This window comes from Lampris incognitus, chromosome 1 (assembly GCF_029633865.1).
Source record: "Lampris incognitus isolate fLamInc1 chromosome 1, fLamInc1.hap2, whole genome shotgun sequence".
Taxonomy (NCBI): Eukaryota; Metazoa; Chordata; class Actinopteri; order Lampriformes; family Lampridae; genus Lampris; species Lampris incognitus.
Genome location: NC_079211.1, coordinates 129,804,541 through 129,823,420, shown reverse-complemented (window position 1 = coordinate 129,823,420; position 18,880 = coordinate 129,804,541). Strand labels below are relative to the sequence as shown.

General features: G+C 41.1%; 1 protein-coding gene across 1 annotated transcript in view; it reads right to left on the bottom strand.

Moving 5' to 3' along the window:
* The window catches only part of ncor2 (nuclear receptor corepressor 2), a 155,028-nt gene that overhangs the window by 87,649 nt on the left and 48,499 nt on the right, over positions 1–18,880 (bottom strand). The window contains exon 3 of the mRNA XM_056294019.1: positions 7,221–7,333. Coding sequence (XP_056149994.1) covers positions 7,221–7,333 — 113 coding nt within the window. The remainder of the gene's footprint in view (positions 1–7,220; positions 7,334–18,880) is intronic.

The window sequence follows — 18,880 nt, the reverse complement described above, 5'->3', positions numbered from 1 at the left end:
TGCTCTGTGTCGTGCTGCTGAAAGATTGGTTCTAAGGTAAGAGAATCGTAGGCAGAGGGTTGAAATATAGAATCTAGGATTCACATTTTCCCCCAATGTCTTTTATATCGGGTTTTTCACATTGATTTATTAAGCAATAATAGCATTTAAGATAAAATGTGACAGGGTAAGACAAATACTACATGGTGGACTTCTACGTAAAGTATGATCATCCGATTGCCGGAATGTTTGTAATGAAATGTGTACCACAAAGCCCAACCACCCAGCAGCTAATTACCAAGAGGATACCAGAGAAACTGAATATGTTTCAAGTCAACCCTAAATATTATCTGAAAAAGCAAAATGATCCAAATTGTTCAGATATTATTAATCTGAGGCCATATTGATCTGTTTGAGACAAGGTTTTGCAGTGGCTTTACTGAAACACAAAAGCCTAACTAAATCTCACTTTAACAACATTGAATTATCCAAACAAATATTTACAGAAAGGCCAAAGATGATAAGTAAATGCCTGAAATCAGGCTGACCAAAAATGTATCTTCAGTACTCAGACTGTACAGAAAGGCCATCTAGCTGGCTTTGGTTGCAGCTGACTAATCAAAGTAATCATAGCAGACCATTTTGTTGTAAAGTGGGAACATGAAATGGGTCACTCAGAGCTAGAAAATGGAAAGAAATTTAATCCTGAAAATTAGAGACAGTGACTAAGCTGTAACACTGAACGTCTTTAATATAGCACAGACAAGCAGGGTAAAGCAGGTCTTCAGTGGTTTTCAAATGGCACTTCTGGCCATTTAATGGCCACACAAACACTAGGAAAGGATGAGTTCTGGTAAGACTTGTAGTGGGAGCCTGGACCCTCCCTCAATGGTCCCCAAATAGTGCCTCAAAGACTAGAACTGATCTGGGTTGCCTCTAATGCTAACAATCACACCAACAGCCATGGGAAAAGGGGAATTGCTCAGTCAGGCTATGATCTGCTGTTATTAGCTGTTGCTCTAAACTACGCCATGCACATGTCAATCACACCCATGACACTCATGAGTCCTTCAGCATGAAAAAAAAAACAATTTCAGTCAGCCGCACACTAGAGAGAAGCAATAAAACAGACTGAAAGTGTTGTCAAATGACAGCTTCTGAATGTTAACTTGACTAACTACTCAAATCTGGGAAAGTTTATTAGCCCATTTGTAAATGGTGGCTCTGTTCTATCTGAGGGAATGATTTTCTCAAGTCTGCCTTGGAGACAGATGCCAGAATGTCAGTGACTTTGCTGCCAATGTCAAAATGGAATTGGCTTCTGAAGAGAAGAGGGAAAACTGGGAAACACAACCATAATTGCTGGTGCAGGCCCACAATGGCCTAGTGTGTGGTTTTTCAATGTACCAGAGAGCATGGAGCCTTTCTCTGTCTAGCAAGGGTGCCAGCGCTGGTGGGGTGGCGTAAGGACTGGGACCCTGTCCGACGGGTCCTTTTTTCCCCACAGACTAGACAGGAGGGATATATAGCATAGACATGTTACTGGGGGTGTAACAGTACATGTATTCATTCCGAACCATCACGGTACGGACATTACGGTTCGGTGCATGCAGTTGTATGAGGAATATGCTCCATGACCCAAACAATTACTGTCAAAATGGTTAAATCATCCACTTACTCCGACGTGCGGAACAACAATTCTAGAGCGTGAGTTCCACCCGGAACGTTTTGGCAGCGCACCACTTAGCTGTAAGCATGCTCATGGTAGCCTGGTTACCCTGTAATGTTGTTGCCATCAGAATGACAAACAAGAGACCCATAACACTGATCTGAGTGCAACACCATTATTATGTTCCGTTATCTCTGTAGTGAAATGATACCATGTCTCCTCAGTCCCCCTCCCCTCTCTGTGATGATCGGCTTTTCACTCAGTTTCTGAGTGAAGCCGTTCAGAACAACTATAAACACATTTGATTTCTGACGTGTTCAGACAGCACGTCATAAGAATCATTTCCATGAGAAAAATGTAGTTAAAAAGTATTAAAGTAAAAGTAGTGGTTTGGTCCCTCTGACCAATACATTATGACATCATTAGATAATTATTACTGAAGCATCAGTGTGTAAACAGCATTTTACTGTTGTAACTGTTGGAGGTGGAGCTAGTTTCAACTACTTTATATTAGGAGTTGACCGATTACCAGCCTGGCCAATTATCAGATCTGATATTCAGCATTTGTACGATTATTGGAATCTTTTTTTTTTTAGCTGACTACTGATAAAATAATTTAAAATGCGCAACTTTGGCTAATGCACCCGCCTCTCTCTGTCAGTCGTCATCACTCTGTGGTCTTGAGCAATGTCCCACCCCAAGCGCTATCTGATTGGTTACACGTCACGCGCAATAGCCTATCAACATTGAAGGCTACTATGCCACAGATGGGCACAGAAGAATCCATTTCCAGACTGGAGCAGCTCCTGTGAGTGAGCGGAGCTGTGTTTCGAAGGCTACAGATCTTGCCAAAGTTATAATAAACATCACAATCCCCCGACGTTGAAGTTGCAAAAACACCACAATCTTATGATCTATTTCTATGATGACAAGTATGCCATATTTCCCAGTTAACACCACTGAAAATGCCCTAATAATGCACTTTGTTGTAGTGAGATAAATAATTTATGTAGCGATAGCTATATCTTTGAGTGACATTGGTGCCAGCGCAACTGGAACTTATTTTAGTTAGCATATTGCAAACGTAACATTACTCGCCCATATGAGTTGGAGTTTTTACATGTTACTAGTGCAGTGCCCATTCATCCAAACAACATTACACTCGACACTCAAAGGAATATAGGTGTTATCACCCCTCTGACTATAATGTGGGTTGCAATGGCAGAGCGGCGCTGTTCGTGTTTCTGCTCGTTGACTCCACAGCAAGTGAAGCAGCACAATTTATTATGACTAACTTTGCTGAAAACTTTACTGCTTGCAGCTTTCTCGAGAACCGCTCATCCAAACAACTACACACTTGACACTGCATTTTCTTGGGTCCTTAGCAATACACCCACCAAGTGTGAAGTCAATCGGATGAATGGTTATCGAGAAAATCCCATCCCTTATAATATGGGATCGTCCTATATTGAAAAATAAAAAGCTACGTCCCATATTGAATAAATAAGTCATGCGATTTGTCCCATATTTTTTTATTTTTACACGTTGGGTCATACATACACTGGATCTTAAAGTGCTGAAAATAACATGACATCAAGTAAAATCAAACCAGCTATACAAGCAGAATTGAGACTTTTAATTTCAATGGTGAGCTATAGACAGGCAAGCTCTGTGTGCTATTGCGATTGCGCGCCAGCGTCATGCCGTCATCATTGCCATTAGACCTAACTCAGTGGCTGCCTTGCAGTTAAAAATAGCATCATCAGTCGCTTGCAGTTACTGATGATTTCCATTTGTTTGGGATGGACACAATGTTGTTTGTGATGTTGTTTCAGTCTTGTTTGTGTCAAACTAATCAGTATAATGCAAATAATTTTGTTACACTTGTAATTCTAAGTGCTTTTGTTATTTTGTCTTGCAATAAAGCACTTCAAACTGTATCAGCATATTGGATTCCCAAAAATTCATTGCATCATCAGGGGGGAGAATGTAGGACTTGCGGCGGGGGGTGTCCCTTATTTTCCCACATCAAAGGTGGCAATCCTAGGACAGACCTACATACAGAGATTCCTTCCATTTTAGTTAGATAGGTAGCCAACAGTCATAATATGTGTTCTTATGTAATGTTGAGTCTTGTTAAGCCAACAAACGCGATAGCAAATATCAGCAAAACCATTTGTTGATCCATAATTTAGCCAGCTGACTAGCAAAAAAAATGGATAAGCTTCAATGTTATTTCTTGCTGCTGGGAGCTCCCTGCAATTTTTTTTTTTTAAGATAATACTGAAAATTTATCTTTTAATTAAACATATGCTTAGAGGCATTTCAACAAAGTTTTGTGTTGAAGTTTGTGTTATTCTAAATTTTGACACCAAGACTTTCATTTTCACTGTAAATGGTTCCAAATATCGGCTATTGGTCTCCTTGATTTCTAAAAATTTGGTATCGGCCCTGAAAAAAACCATATCGGTCAACCCCTCCTTTATATACAGTTATTTATATACAGTTAGACCATAAATCAGCATCTAACAGCTGTCAGCAGGTGTCCTGACTCCTTGCAAGAAACAGAAAGTTGTTTTCTTTTTCCACTGCAGCAGAACTAAACGGTTTCAGTAGTAGTTATGACCAATGATCCATTGCTCGATGTTGACATTTTTTCAAAATAAAGGACCAAAAAATTATTTTCTACCTTTTTCTTTCCCCCTGCTGTACCAAATTTGTAGCAAACTGTAACCCCAAAACCAAGGTACATACCGAACCGTAAATTTTGTGTACTTTTACACCCCTACATGTTACTTATGTAACATGCAATGTTAAATCTGCATGTTAAAAGGTGTCATGGAGTGTTGTGGACAGAGAGTGATTGTAGATGTATTTCTCTGTTGTTGCTTGAAGACCACTGGGAAAAATCAGTGGCAAAAATAAATGCCTCTCTCTCTCTCTCTCTCTCTCTCTCTCTCTCTCTCTCTCTCTCTCATATTTCCACAGAGGGTTGGCACTTACATAATCACATCATCAACATCCCTCCCCTCTCCCTTCCTCTCTTAAGAGCATGCAGCATAATGTGATCCCTGGGGAGGATTTGTCAGGAGTGAGAGGAGAGACAAATGTGTGCGGGGCAGGGGGTGGGGCATGTGAGATGGGAGGGGCAACAAAGTAACACAACATCCCACAAGAACGCCATTCGTTTCTCACTCGCTTGGGTGCCCATCATGAGTAAAGTGAAATTACGCAGGTTGATCGTTATCATGGAAGCACTACAGAGTTCATTCCTCTCTGCCATAATCCAGAGGAGCGGCTCAGTAGCTGTGTATAAACAAAGGGGGCTGGGGAAAAAAAGGGAACCCAGGCTAAGAGTGAAACAGCTGGGACAATGAAACTGAGAACGCACAGAGGAATACAGGAACAATGGGAGAGGCTACAAACAAAGAAATTTGCTGAAGTCTTTAACTTATCTCCTCGTATAGATAATACAAACCACATTGCCCAACAGTTGACAGCCAAATGAGAGTCAAATAGAATATGAAACACACACCAGCTAAATGCTGGATAAAATTCACTGTGGCTGGTAAATAAGCCTACTCCACCAACCAAGTATTGCTCAGAGTGATGTCAACAAGAAATACATAATTCAAGTCACTGACTTTTAGATAACATAGTTTTCCTCTTGCTAATATTGAGAATAAAGACTAACTGCTGGCCTAATTATACCCTCTTTATCCAGGGACTGACTTGAATCTGTCCTGATCTATAAAACAAGGGTTTTAAAGTAGAGGACTGCTTTAAATGTGGCTGACCCACACAGAATGGGGCCCTTTTCCATGTTCATGACTGGTCTTCAATTAGATGTCACAAGTTTCTAGAATTTACAGAAAATTTCAGATCATAGTCTCCAGTGGTCCTACTTGTCATCTCAAATTTAACAGGTGATATGAGCAGACATGTAACCATAGCAACTGAGACTAAAAACAAAAACTGTTGGGCTGCATATTTGTAAATGGCCTGACCTACCATTTTGAAATAAGTAATGACTTTCAAATATATCCCACTAGATCCAACTGTATATCAAAACTGCAAGAGGTCTAGTCTGTTTTCAGTCTATCTTATCATGCATTATACCTCAATATTAACACTGATTTATAGAAAGACTCTTGCTGGCCCAATAAGGAAAAATCAAGGGCTTTCCTTTCTGAGACGAGTCAATGAGCTACCCAGCCCTATACAGCAGAAATAAATCAATACAATTTAAATATCCATCTCCATCAATTAAAAGTGCTAGACTGATGAAAGGATGACCATAACCACTAAACAAGCTTATGCAGCATTTTGCTACCAAATTTATAAGGCAAATTAGTCTTTTCTGGGCCGGGAAATACCCTAAGCGGTGGGTTACTTGCAATTGATGCTTTAGAACACACCCTTTCTTTCTCAAGTTGCCTGGGTGATCTGAGACAGATGGGAAGAGGAGGAGGTGGTGACAGATAGTATCAGCAGTGGGAGGACTCTGATGCTTATACGGGTACAAAGGCTCACCTGCTGCTACACTGACACCATTTTTAACCTGTAATTTATATGGTCAGCAAGATTTTAGGGTTTGCAATAAATAGGAGCAAGCTTACAAAATTAGCCTAAAAACCAGGATCCCTATAGCATTCCTGAGGCTAGTGTTGCATGACTCATTTGACATCCCTTGAAAAGCCCCCCCTCCATCACTCACACACACACACACACACACACACACACACACACACACACACACACACACACACACACACACACACACACAGAAAAAAGATATTCAAGTAGATTTCCAGCAAAGCACCCTTACCAAATGGAAAAAGATGGCATCAGATAAGCAAAACAAAGATGACTAACAGATAATCCGGCCATTAGGTACCAGAAGGAAAATGTTTTATTCTGGTTTCTTAACATATGCAAGAAAATTTGCCATGCCAATAAACTCAAAGGAAAAAAAAAATATATATATATATATATATATATGTGTGTGTGTGTGTGTGTGTGTGTGTGTGTGTGTGTGTGTTACACACACGTCTTTTGCTCTGCATCATGCAAAATTCATAGAATACACATAAATTATTCATAACCACTCATCAAGACTCATCCTCAAAAAAGCATGACTATATTAATGATAAACTACTTCGGTTGGGACAAGACCCAAGTCTCTAGAGGAAAAGTACTTTACATACAACACTGCGGCGGACTTGCTATCAGACTATTGAATATGGCAAAAAAAAAAAAAAATTTGCATGCTCCATTTCCCAGCAGAGTCGTTTAACACCGCATTACAATGGAACGGCTTCTGGATGCCAATTACATAAGGATTACATGGGGGGGGGGGGCTTTACAGGCAGAGGTTTTAGTAGAATAAAGAACAAAAATGCAGCCTGGGTGAGGCTTCCATTTAACACGCCTTAGTCATTGAGAATGATGACAAGACGACATAAACCAGACAACAAAAACATTTTTATATACTGGATTATTTAGCATGTAAAATGCATTTTATTTCTAATAATACAAATTTAGTCTAGATGTGTAGGTAAGCAGCGCTTACCGTTCATTTCCAGGCTGGAATTCGGAGAGCAGTGAGGGCCGACGGCGATGGGGTTGGGCCAGGTGGGAGCTGTAGTCCCTGGCATGAGGGTGGTAGTCTACCAGTCCCACCTCCTGCAACACACAACAAAAAGCATAGCACTGAAACCAGAGTAAGCGTGTTTATGACTATCTATCTAGAGAAACATAGATATATTCCAAGGTGGTGGTGGTGTGCAATTTGACCAAGTGTCCATAATTCTCAATTTCGCTTTCTTCGGTTCTCAAATACCTGACTAAAGATCTTATATTTTAACTATATTGCATTTATTATTTATTTAACTTGGCTGTGAACTGTGATAAGCCATTGAAGCAATGTTTGTTTATTTATTTATTTATGCCCCCCCCCTCTTTTTTTTCTCCCCAATTGTATCCAGCCAATTAACCCACTCTTCCGAGCTGTCCCGGTCGCTACTTCCCCCCCCGCTGATCCGGGGAGGGCTGCAGACTACCACATGCCTCCTCCGATACATGTGGAGTCACCAGCCGCTTCTTTTCACCTGACAGTGAGGAGTTTCGCCAGAGGGACATAGCACATGGGAGGATCACGCTATTCCCCCCAGTTCCCCCTCCCTCCTGAACAGGCGCCCCAACCGACCAGAGGAGGCACTAGTGCAGCGACCAAGATACATACACACATCTGGCTTCCTTTCCCGCAGACACGGTCAATTGTGTCTGTAGAGACGCCCGACCAAGCCGGAAGTAACGCGAGGATTCGAACCAGAGAGCCCTGTATTGGAAGGCAACAGAATAGACTGCTACGCTACCCAGACACCTGAGCAATCTATATTCATTAGCAAAAAAACAAATCAACTATTCATCACTATACTGATCAGAGTGTGAGCCATCTTAAACCAGATGGGACGGCACTACATGTTACATTATGAGTTTTCATAGTGGCATGTGGTAGTAGATGCCATGCATCTGGGCATTTATGTGGCATGGTTGATTGGCAATGAGTTTGTGTTTGCACGTTGCAGTATTTTTTAATAAAAGAAAATATAATCTCATTGTGGTATCCAACATGTGTGTAAAGGTGGCAGTCCCACTATAGCTGCTGCAGTTACATGGACAATATTTCTACAACCCGATTGAAATCATTCTGATTAGATTTTCCAGCTTAACTGCTTACATGGACACTAAATAAAGTGATCCAATAAGATGTGTGTTTACATGCCCCAAAGCATTTAATCAAAATATAACTTTTTTTGACATGCACAAAGTGGTTCCGCCTACAGGGAAGCATCTAATCTGCTGGAAATATAACAAGAAAAATAAGTGTTTCCGCCTGCTAATACAATTTTCAAGATGGACCCACATCATGTCCTGGGAACAATATTTGCGCTTCTGCTGCTCTTTCTAATTAAGCAGGAATCATGAGCGGAAAACGGGGGAAAAAGTCAGCTGAATAATGTTACACAATTTCACACAGGGCATTACACGACAGTTCATAAAGTAAGTAAGACAAGGCTTCTTAAACATAGACATACAGAGATATCACTCTATAACCATCTGAACAGAGGTGTGTATTCTGAAAAATGAAGGCAGACAATTCAATTAGGACAACTGAAACAAGGATGCAACTGAAACAAGCAAACAAACAGTGAGTCATCACATATTCCCAAACCGCGGTAACAAAATGTGCAAGCTGGTAAAACATCGGTACTTTATTGGACCTTATGCTTGTTAAAGTCAGGCTCTGCAATATGACAAGAGTGCAAAACAAGCTTCCACGAAACGTTTTAATCTCATGTGATAAGAAAAGAAAATTTAAGGACAGTTTAATTCACAAAACTATCAATGAAAAAGCAATATTCAGCTGTGAATGAGCCAGTTGATCAGTCGGTTAAGTAGTGGTGCGTCATTGGTCACTTTTAGAGTACAGGAACAAACTCATTCACACCACCTAATGTTACCCCCCACGTGGGGCAAACACATGCAGAAAATATATTTGAATTAGAGAGAAACGATCAGATTAAGTGTTTACATGGTTATTGGGCGCTAATATTTTCCTATTGAATAGATTATCAAAAGGTTTACAACACCCCTCTCAACCCCGATTGAAAATTCCTTCCGATCGGGCCGGATCAGGCAATTCTTTTTCGATTGAGTTGGTTACATGAAGCATTTTTATTCTGATTGTGCTATTATTCCAATTATTAGTGGAATATTAGGGTCCATGTAAATGCAGCTAATGTGTAGTGACATCTCAGAGACAGTCTACCTGCTGGATCACCTCCCCCTTTCTTAGGGGACCTTGTACTTTAAAAAACAAGCACTAGTCCATATTGTAAGCGCTGGTAGCTATACCCAACAGAGCATGTTTTCCCTGTTCCATTTTCCAAAGATATATTCATAAAATGTTTTGAATAATCAAAATAATTTGTTTACATGTTTTTAATAATGTCATCAAATGCGAATGTGCCAGTTTCTATTTCCAAGCCAATCTTGGGTAGACTGGTCCATTCTCTTCTGCACAAATTTCATCATCAGAAGAGAAAAATGATGACATCACAAGAAAAAAAGGATCTAACTAGTACGGATTAATGCCAAGCAAGATTCCTCTCTGGTTCATTCTCTGTATCCACAAAGGGAAAAGAATCATAAGAGAGCTGTGACTACCCAGTCAGACCCGAACGTGCTTAGATTACTGTGTTGATTTGGTAAAGATGCCCATGGAGTGACATCACATTTAGTCGGATGGATTTTTGCAATGTGTTCAATAACCTGTTTCTGCTTGGCTGTATAAATCTATCAGGGTTCTCACTCTTTTTAGGAAAATCATTTTCCAGGACTTTGAGAATATTTTTCATGACTTCTGCTTAGATATACCTGATTCAAGAGTTTTATTTGTCACATACATAGCCATACTACTCTTACAACATGTAGTGAAGTGCTTTTTCTGGTAGATTTCCAGACAGTAGTCGGAGTATATTAACTCCTTCTTTGGATAAAAGCATCTGCTAAATGAAATTGTAAATTGTAGGATAAAAATATATAAAATCCATCCATCCATTATCTTAAACGCTTATCCTGCTCGTGGGATGCTGAAGCCTATTCCAGCAGTCATTGGGTGGCAGGCGGGGAGACACCCTGGACAGGCCGCCAGGCCATCACAGGGCCCACACACACACACACACACACATTCACTCATTCATTTCTAGGGACAATTTAGTATGGCCAATTCACCTGACTTACATGTCTTTGGACTGTGGGAGGAAACCGGAGCCCCCAGAGGAAACCCACTCAGACACAGGGAAAACATGCAAACTCCACACAGAGGATGACCCGGGATGACCCACCAAGGTTGGACCACCCTGGAGCTCGAACCCAGGACCTTCTTGCTGTGAAGCAACCGCACTAACCACTGCACCACCATGCCGTAAGATTAAAACTATTGTTGGGACCAATCCGATCCAATATCAGCATCGGGTGCTGATACTGACGTAATTCACTCATCAGATATCAGACTGACGTTACCGAGCCACAATCGATCCAGATTCCACAATTTGTTTTTATGATGTTTTTATGAATTATAAACATGTACCTAATAATGCAATTTTAAGCCCATACCCAAAATGGTGTATTAAAGTTCAGGTAGTATGAAGTGTTTTGAGTGTGCGGACATGGGACACAAACACTTCGCTTGCGCACATAGAGATCGGGAAGTGCAGGATGCAGAAGCCCAAGGGGAGAGTAATGAGGCCAATGGTCATGGGGAAACAAGTGAAACCCCACGAAACTCCATAGTAATTCGGAGAAAGATGTAATGGCTGTAGTTGACATAATAACTGTATCAGAGGGACTCAGTGTGAGTGGAGTTAGTGGCGCTGTTGCATGTGTAGCCTTCCAGGCAGCTGCTACAGCCGAGCCCAGGCAGGAGGCACAGAGTGACAGCGAGGAGGCGGCGGTGACCCAGCCTGCCACAGAGAGCCAGGAAAAGGATGATCCTGGATCTGGGACAACAAGTGACAGGACAACTGAAGAACCACATTTACAATCTTCCATCACTTTATCCAAGTTATCGTCACAATTTGATTTAATTGATACTTGGAGAATAAAAAATTCAAACACCAGATAGTACACATAGGTAACGGTTTCAGGGAACAGTCAGTGCTGCCAGGCTAGACAAAGTGTATGACATAACCAGACAGATCACCACTTAGTCAATGTTGTTTTACGTCTTTCAACAACAAAAAAATATAAATCTTTATGGCATTTTACCGTGAAAGGATTACAGGATATGTATTTTTGTAAAACATTTTTTAATTATTTTGGGTAATTTAGAGAAGGAAAAAAAAAACAGTTCGACTCTTTAAGTCAACTAACACATTAAAGGAGTTGCCAGAGTAATTTGCACTCCTACACCTGTTTGTATGTGACGCCTTCTTAAATTACAGTTCATATAAATTACTTCGGAATAAACTCAAATTTAATGCATTTTTGTATATTTTTTGCTCTTGTAATAAGAAGTTCTGTGTGGTTTACTGCAGCCTCATGTAACTTAACACAACACCAACAACAACAGTAACAACATCAAACACAACACCACCAGACAACAAAAGCAGCAGCAACAGCAACAACATTCAAGAAAAAAGCGCTCAGAAAAAAGAGCTCTATCGGGTTGATATCGTCAGATAGAGATGTTCCGATACAACCAACACCACCCTACCCCCCCGATACAGATTCCGATACCTGAACTTGCGTATCTGCCGATACCGAGTACCAATCCGATACCAGTGCGCTTTTAATATACATAACTTCATCAAAAAAAACACAACGGTAGGGGAAAGTGCTCAATAAATAAGGAGCAAAATAATCTAGAGATTCAACTCTTAGAAGTGCAGCCACAATTTAGTAAATTAAAAAATTAACTTTTAAATAGTGCAGTAACAGTAAACAGTAGTGCAACATCAATTTAAAAACTAAACATTCAAAAGTAAACAATAATTACAATTAATGTGTAAAACAAAAGAGCAACAGCTATACAGTAAACAAAAAAATAAATTCAAACAAGTAAGCTACACACTGCAGTAACAACTCAGTACTGCTCCCAATTTCAAGAGCAATGGCAGGTTCTTCAAGATGATGAGCGTTTCTGTTCTCTCTCCTCTATTCCTCCTTGCATCAACAATGTTGGAGGCTGCTCTGAACAGTCTCTCACTATCCAAACTAGTACAAGCAGCACAGAGAAATTTTGCAGCAGTGACAGCCAGGGTAGGAAACCGAACTAGGTTGCTTCCCCAGTACTGGAATGGGCTATCTGAGCACGGGATAGTTTTCTCTGTCAAATATGTCTGTATTTGAACCTCTGTGCTTGTGCTACTCGCCCCACATTCCTCATCATGCTCCTGCAGGATTTCCTCAAACCCCTTCAAGCTGCTCTTTCTGCTGCTGCTTGGCTGTGCTTCCATATGTGGGACCTTTTCCGGCGCTGGCTCTGCTGCCTCAGTTGTGGTCTTCCTCAATAACTCTTCCATTTTCTCCACCGCTTGCGTCAGTGCATCCTTTGCATACTGGATGCTGTCTGCACTTGTCAAGTATCTGAAATAACAATAAAACATAATAAATAAACATCTAAAAAAAAGCAACAACAACACCCTCCATAGTTGTTCTTGTAACACATTGGATGCAATAGTAACACATATAATGCATGTGTATAAAATAACAATGCAATGTCTAGATATCTAGACCACCATTTCTAAGGTTTGATTACAATATGGACTATTACATTTGATAAGCATATTAGTAGACATACCTGTCTTTGAAACGCGGTTCCAAGAGAGTGGCAACTGCATCCAATAGCTCATCCTCAACGTTCTGAATCTTTTGTCGACAGCCTCTAGAAGGGTAGTTTTCATCGTTTTTGTACCCATGTCCTGGTTCTCCCGAGCAAGCAGCCATTTTAGCACCGTGACCGAGGGGATAACTTCAGCGGCAGAGGGGGTGGAGGAACTAATCTGTCTGGTCAGTTCTTCAAATGGTGCCAGAACAGCGATGGTTTTCTCCAGCAAAGCCCACTGGTTGGCTGTCAGGGTCGCTGGCAGGTCATGGTCTGCTCCATATGTTGAAATCGATCGCTTCTGCTCCAGTAGACTCTCGACCATATAAAACGGGCTGTTCCATCTCGCGGCCACGTCTTGGTACAGACGTTTGCTGGGCATTTGGAAATCTTTCTGGATATCCTCCAGGTGTGTAGTAGCCAGTGGTGACTGTTTAAAGTGCCCAATTTTATCTTTCTATCATTTGCCAGCGCATCACTCACACTTCGCTGTGATAGTAGCCCATCGTGCACCACCAGCTGGATCAAGCGGGCAAAGCATCCCAAACTCGACACGTCCATCTTCATGCTGCTTGCATTGTCGCGCAAAACATGAACGTTGGACTTGGGGATGTTCCATTTTACCAGTATTCCTTCAACTGTTTCGGCAATTGACGCGCCAGTATGTGACCCACAGAATTTGCTTGCTTGCAGCACCGCACTTTGAAGAGCAAATGTCGAAGCCGTGTCCACCCAATGTGCAGTTAAACTGATCAAAGACATTGGGCATACGTTGGCGCTCCACATGTCAGTTGTAAAGCTAATCGTCTGCACATCTTTTAGCCTATATGAAATGTGTTCCCTCACTGTCTCGTATAATTTGGGGAGGGCAGTTTCAGAGATGTATTTGCAACTTGGCAAACTGTACCTTGGCTCCAAATGATCCATTAAGCAGTGAAATCCCATGTTTTCAATGACCGACATGGGTTTGTCATCCAGAACAATGAATTCGACAAGTTTGCCGGTTATCTCTGTCACTTTTGGGCCATCTTTGTGGAATCTATCGTGTTGTTTGAATGCGGTTTCCAACATTTGCTGCTGCAGTTCGTGCTTTTTTTCTCCCTTTGCCTTATTGAACTTATCTTGCTCTTTCGCATGATGCGTCTTCAAATGCTTTATATTACTGGTGTTGAAGTGGGCAACACTAGTGCCACCCCTCGAAACTAAAGCCTTGCCTATTGTACACGTTGCCGTTTTACTGGTGGGATTCTGCAGTTTAAATATTGTTGACGGTATTGCTGACATTTTGCTAGCGTTACACTAAATTATATTAAACCAATTCTTCTTCATTGTTCTAAACAGTAGCTGCCCGAGGCAACACAGCGCAACTTACTGTGTAGGCTACTGTTTTACAGCGGCGAAGAATTGATTTCTGGGAAAACGGCCATTTTATCCAGGCAAAACTACTTTTAAGTTGATCCATCTCGGGGCTAATAAGTTACGTGACATCAGATTGGTGCATAGACTCACATACTCACTGATACCAGATCCAGCATTTTAGGAAGTATCAGAGGCATTTCAGATACTGGCATCGGTATCAGAACAAGTCTATCGGCAGATACCTAAATTAATACATCTGAATCAGAACTGAAAAAAGGTGAATCGGTGCATCTCTAATAAAAACTAGGAACGTCCCGATCCGATCCACGGCATCGGTATCGGGTCGATACTGGCCCAGAGTGCTGGATTGGATATCGGAGGGGAGAAAAAATATGATCTGATACCTATCCGATACAATCCATGGGGAAATCTAGCTTAAACCATCGCCTAAATGCTTATATATTATTTCTTCTTCGTCTTCTGCTTCTTATTCTCCCTCTCTCGGTTTACAGGCAGATCACAAACAACTTTAAGGTGCATAAAGCCACCTACTGTACAAGAATGTGTAAAATCTTCTTTCTGGCTTCTTCATATTAGCACTTCCCGTGCCGCGCACCTCCGGTTATGTTGCACAGTGTGTCAAGTGATAACAAAAGTAGTAGAATTAGCCGCAAGTGTATGAATGTTAACTACCTGTGGAATAGTCATGTATGTGGTGTGGAAGTATTTCAGAGGAAAGAAATCCAACAGCCGAATGCGAAATTAAAAATAAAGCAACTAGGTCAGTAAAGTGAGTTTAAACTGTGTTTGTTAATGTTGTGTTATTTATTTGGAATGTTATACATATTTGTGTTTTATAGTGCCATTTGCACATAGCTGCACTGTAAGGGATAGTTTTGTATATGTTTTTGTATAATACTGAATGCTGATTGTTTTGACTTTAAACCTGTTCGCTTTAAGTACTGCAGTACCTGTTTTTTGTTTGTTTTTTTTGTTTTGTTTTTTTAATAAAGGGTGGCAGTCTTTAATAACCAACTGTTGTTATGGACTATATACTGGCTAAGTATTTGTTTGTTCTCCATTTGAGTGAGATATTTTTAGGCTGCTAATTGGCTATCATAACCAAAGGGCTTCCGTGTGTTTTATCATTATTATTATTTTATTATTTGTACAGTCAGGTAGCTGGCGTGACAGAGGAAGATGCATAGGACAGAAAGAGATGGAAACAGATGATCTGCTGTGGTGACCCCTAACGGGAGCAGCTCAAAGTAGTAGTAATAGTAGTAGTAGTACGAGAGTAAAACAAAATATCGGATTGATATCAGTATCGGCAGATAGCCAAAGCTGTGGTATCGGAAGTGAAAAAGTGGTATCGGGAAATCTCTAATGAAAACTATGATGATGCAATATAAAGATATGTACACTACCGTTCAAAAGTTTGGGATCACCCAAACAATTTTGTGTTTTCCATGAAAAGTCACACTTATTCACCACCATATGTTGTGAAATGAATAGAAAATAGAGTCAAGACATTGACAAGGTTAGAAATAATGATTTGTATTTGAAATAAGATTTTTTTTACATCAAACTTTGCTTTCGTCAAAGAATCCTCCATTTGCAGCAATTACAGCATTGCAGACCTTTGGCATTCTAGCTGTTAATTTGTTGAGGTAATCTGGAGAAATTGCACCCCACGCTTCCAGAAGCAGCTCCCACAAGTTGGATTGGTTGGATGGGCACTTCTTTGAGCAGATTGAGTTTCTGGAGCATCACATTTGTGGGGTCAATTAAACGCTCAAAATGGCCAGAAAAAGAGAACTTTCATCTGAAACTCGACAGTCTATTCTTGTTCTTAGAAATGAAGGCTATTCCATGCGAGAAATTGCTAAGAAATTGAAGATTTCCTACACCGGTGTGTACTACTCCCTTCAGAGGACAGCACAAACAGGCTCTAACAGGTACTATTTAATGAAGATGCCAGTTGGGGACCTGTGAGGCGTCTGTGTCTCAAACTAGAGACTCTAATGTACTTATCTTCTTGCTCAGTTGTGCAACGCGGCCTCCCACTTCTTTTTCTACTCTGGTTAGAGCCTGTTTGTGCTGTCCTCTGAAGGGAGTAGTACACACCGGTGTAGGAAATCTTCAATTTCTTAGCAATTTCTCGCATGGAATAGCCTTCATTTCTAAGAACAAGAATAGACTGTCGAGTTTCAGATGAAAGTTCTCTTTTTCTGGCCATTTTGAGCGTTTAATTGACCCCACAAATGTGATGCTCCAGAAACTCAATCTGCTCAAAGAAGTGCCCATCCAACCAATCCAACTTGTGGGAGCTGCTTCTGGAAGCGTGGGGTGCAATTTCTCCAGATTACCTCAACAAATTAACAGCTAGAATGCCAAAGGTCTGCAATGCTGTAATTGCTGCAAATGGAGGATTCTTTGACGAAAGCAAAGTTTGATGTAAAAAAAATCTTATTTCAAATACAAATCATTATTTCTAACCTTGTCAATGTCTTGACTCTATTTTCTATTCATTTCACAACATATGGTGGTGAATAAGTGTGACTTTTCATGGAAAACACAAAATTGTTTGGGTGATCCCAAACTTTTGAACGGTAGTGTATAGTGCAAACAGAAAGCTATATAGCACTTTTTTTAAAGACAATTAGGTGCAGAGAAAATTCAAACCAAAAACAGAAGTGTGCAATAAAAATATACAAGGTGCCTGAGTAGAGAGATAGAGGTAGGTGTGTGTGTGTGTGTGTGTGTGTCTGTGTCTGTGTCTGTGTGTGTGTCGCTCCTGTGTACTGATTGTCTGTGTGTCGCTCCAGTGTACTGATTGTCCTTATTGTGGGTGGTTGTTTAACAAGTCTTATTGCCAGGGGGTGAAAGCTCTTGCTTAAGTCTTTCTGTGTGGGCTTTGAGGCTACAGAGGTGTTTTCTTGACCTCAATAGCCTCTGTTGCCGAGGTGGCTGGAGTCTGCAGATCCTGAGGGCCTTAGTCTTGCACTGCCTGGTACAGGTGTCTTGCAGGACAAGGAGTAAAGTCTTGGTAACATGTTCTGCTAGACACACCACCCACTGTACGGATTTGCAGTCCTGGGCAGAACAGCTCCCATACAAGGCGGCAATCCCAGTCAGGATACTCTCAATGGCTCCAAAGGTCTTTTGGAAGTGAGGGGAAGCCCTGAACTTTTTGAGCTGCCTGAGGTGGCAAAGCCACTGTCTAGCCTTGCTGATCAGGAAGTTGGTGTGTGCTGTCCATGTGAGGTCCTCTGTGATGTGGACCCCGAGCTATTTAAAGCTGTTTACTCTCTTCATAGAGGAATGGCAACAGGCATGGGCGCAAGTCCATGAATACTGGGGTGGCATCCGGTGCTTTACCCATGCCCCTGCCCATAGGGTTAGTGGTTAGTGTGTACGTCTTTTACTCTCCAGCACAGTATTCAAAATATGAATGGCCACCAAATTCCAATGATCTAGTAAGCAAGAATAAACAATTAAAACTAATTACAGGCAAATGACTATTTCAGAACAATACTGTAATATGGATAATGGCTGCTTGTAAGGAAGGCCTGGCATTTCTAGACCTTACCACTGCTTCTCTCAAATGAATGTAGATAAGACAAGCACTGGATGGGGTTATCAGGTGGTTAAGCCAGAAAGGCACAAACATGTAAGGCTCAGGTCTGAGCAGTGCCCTAGATACAAACAGGACCTATGTCATCTCCTACCCTTTTCACCCTGTGTTTTCTGTCTCTCTTTACTGTGCTGTCCAATAAAGGGTACAAATGTCATGGAAAACATATCTTTAGAATAAACAACAAATGCTGGATGCTCCATAAACAATGACAAGCTACAGAAGAATTTCTCAGGAATGTACCTTCTTATATTGAAAATTTTGTTGAAAAGCTCAGTCAAGATAGTACATTGTTTTTCACTGACAGAAGCAAGTCAAATTTTAAATTGTAAACGTACACGTTGTCACAGTCCATCTTAGTTTAGTTATTGTTTTTGTCTCCTCGTTTCCTTGTCTCACGCTTCCTGTTTTATTTTGATACTCACCTTGTCTCTCGTTGCAGTTACCTTCACTTCCTGCCCTCCTGTGTTTCCCACGTATGCGATTACCTGCCCCGCCCAAATGTGCTGCACCCGTGTCCAATTGTCTCCCTCCCTAATGTATTTAGTCTGTGTGCTCCCTTGTCTTCTGTGCCAGTTCATCTTGATCCTTGTGTGACAGCATTCCAGCATTTTTTTCCCTTGTTGTTTTCCTCGTGAGTGTTCTAGATCAGAGCTGAATGTTTTTGGACCTTGCCTTTTGCCTGTCATTTTTCGATACCTTTGCTGAGCTGATTGACCTCTATGTACCAAACCCTCTGCTGAATAAAGGACTTCATTTTTGCCCTATCCTCGAGTGTGTTTACATTCTGGGCCAGACATGGACCCAGCAGACACGGACTCTGCACGCTCCATGCTTCAGGAAC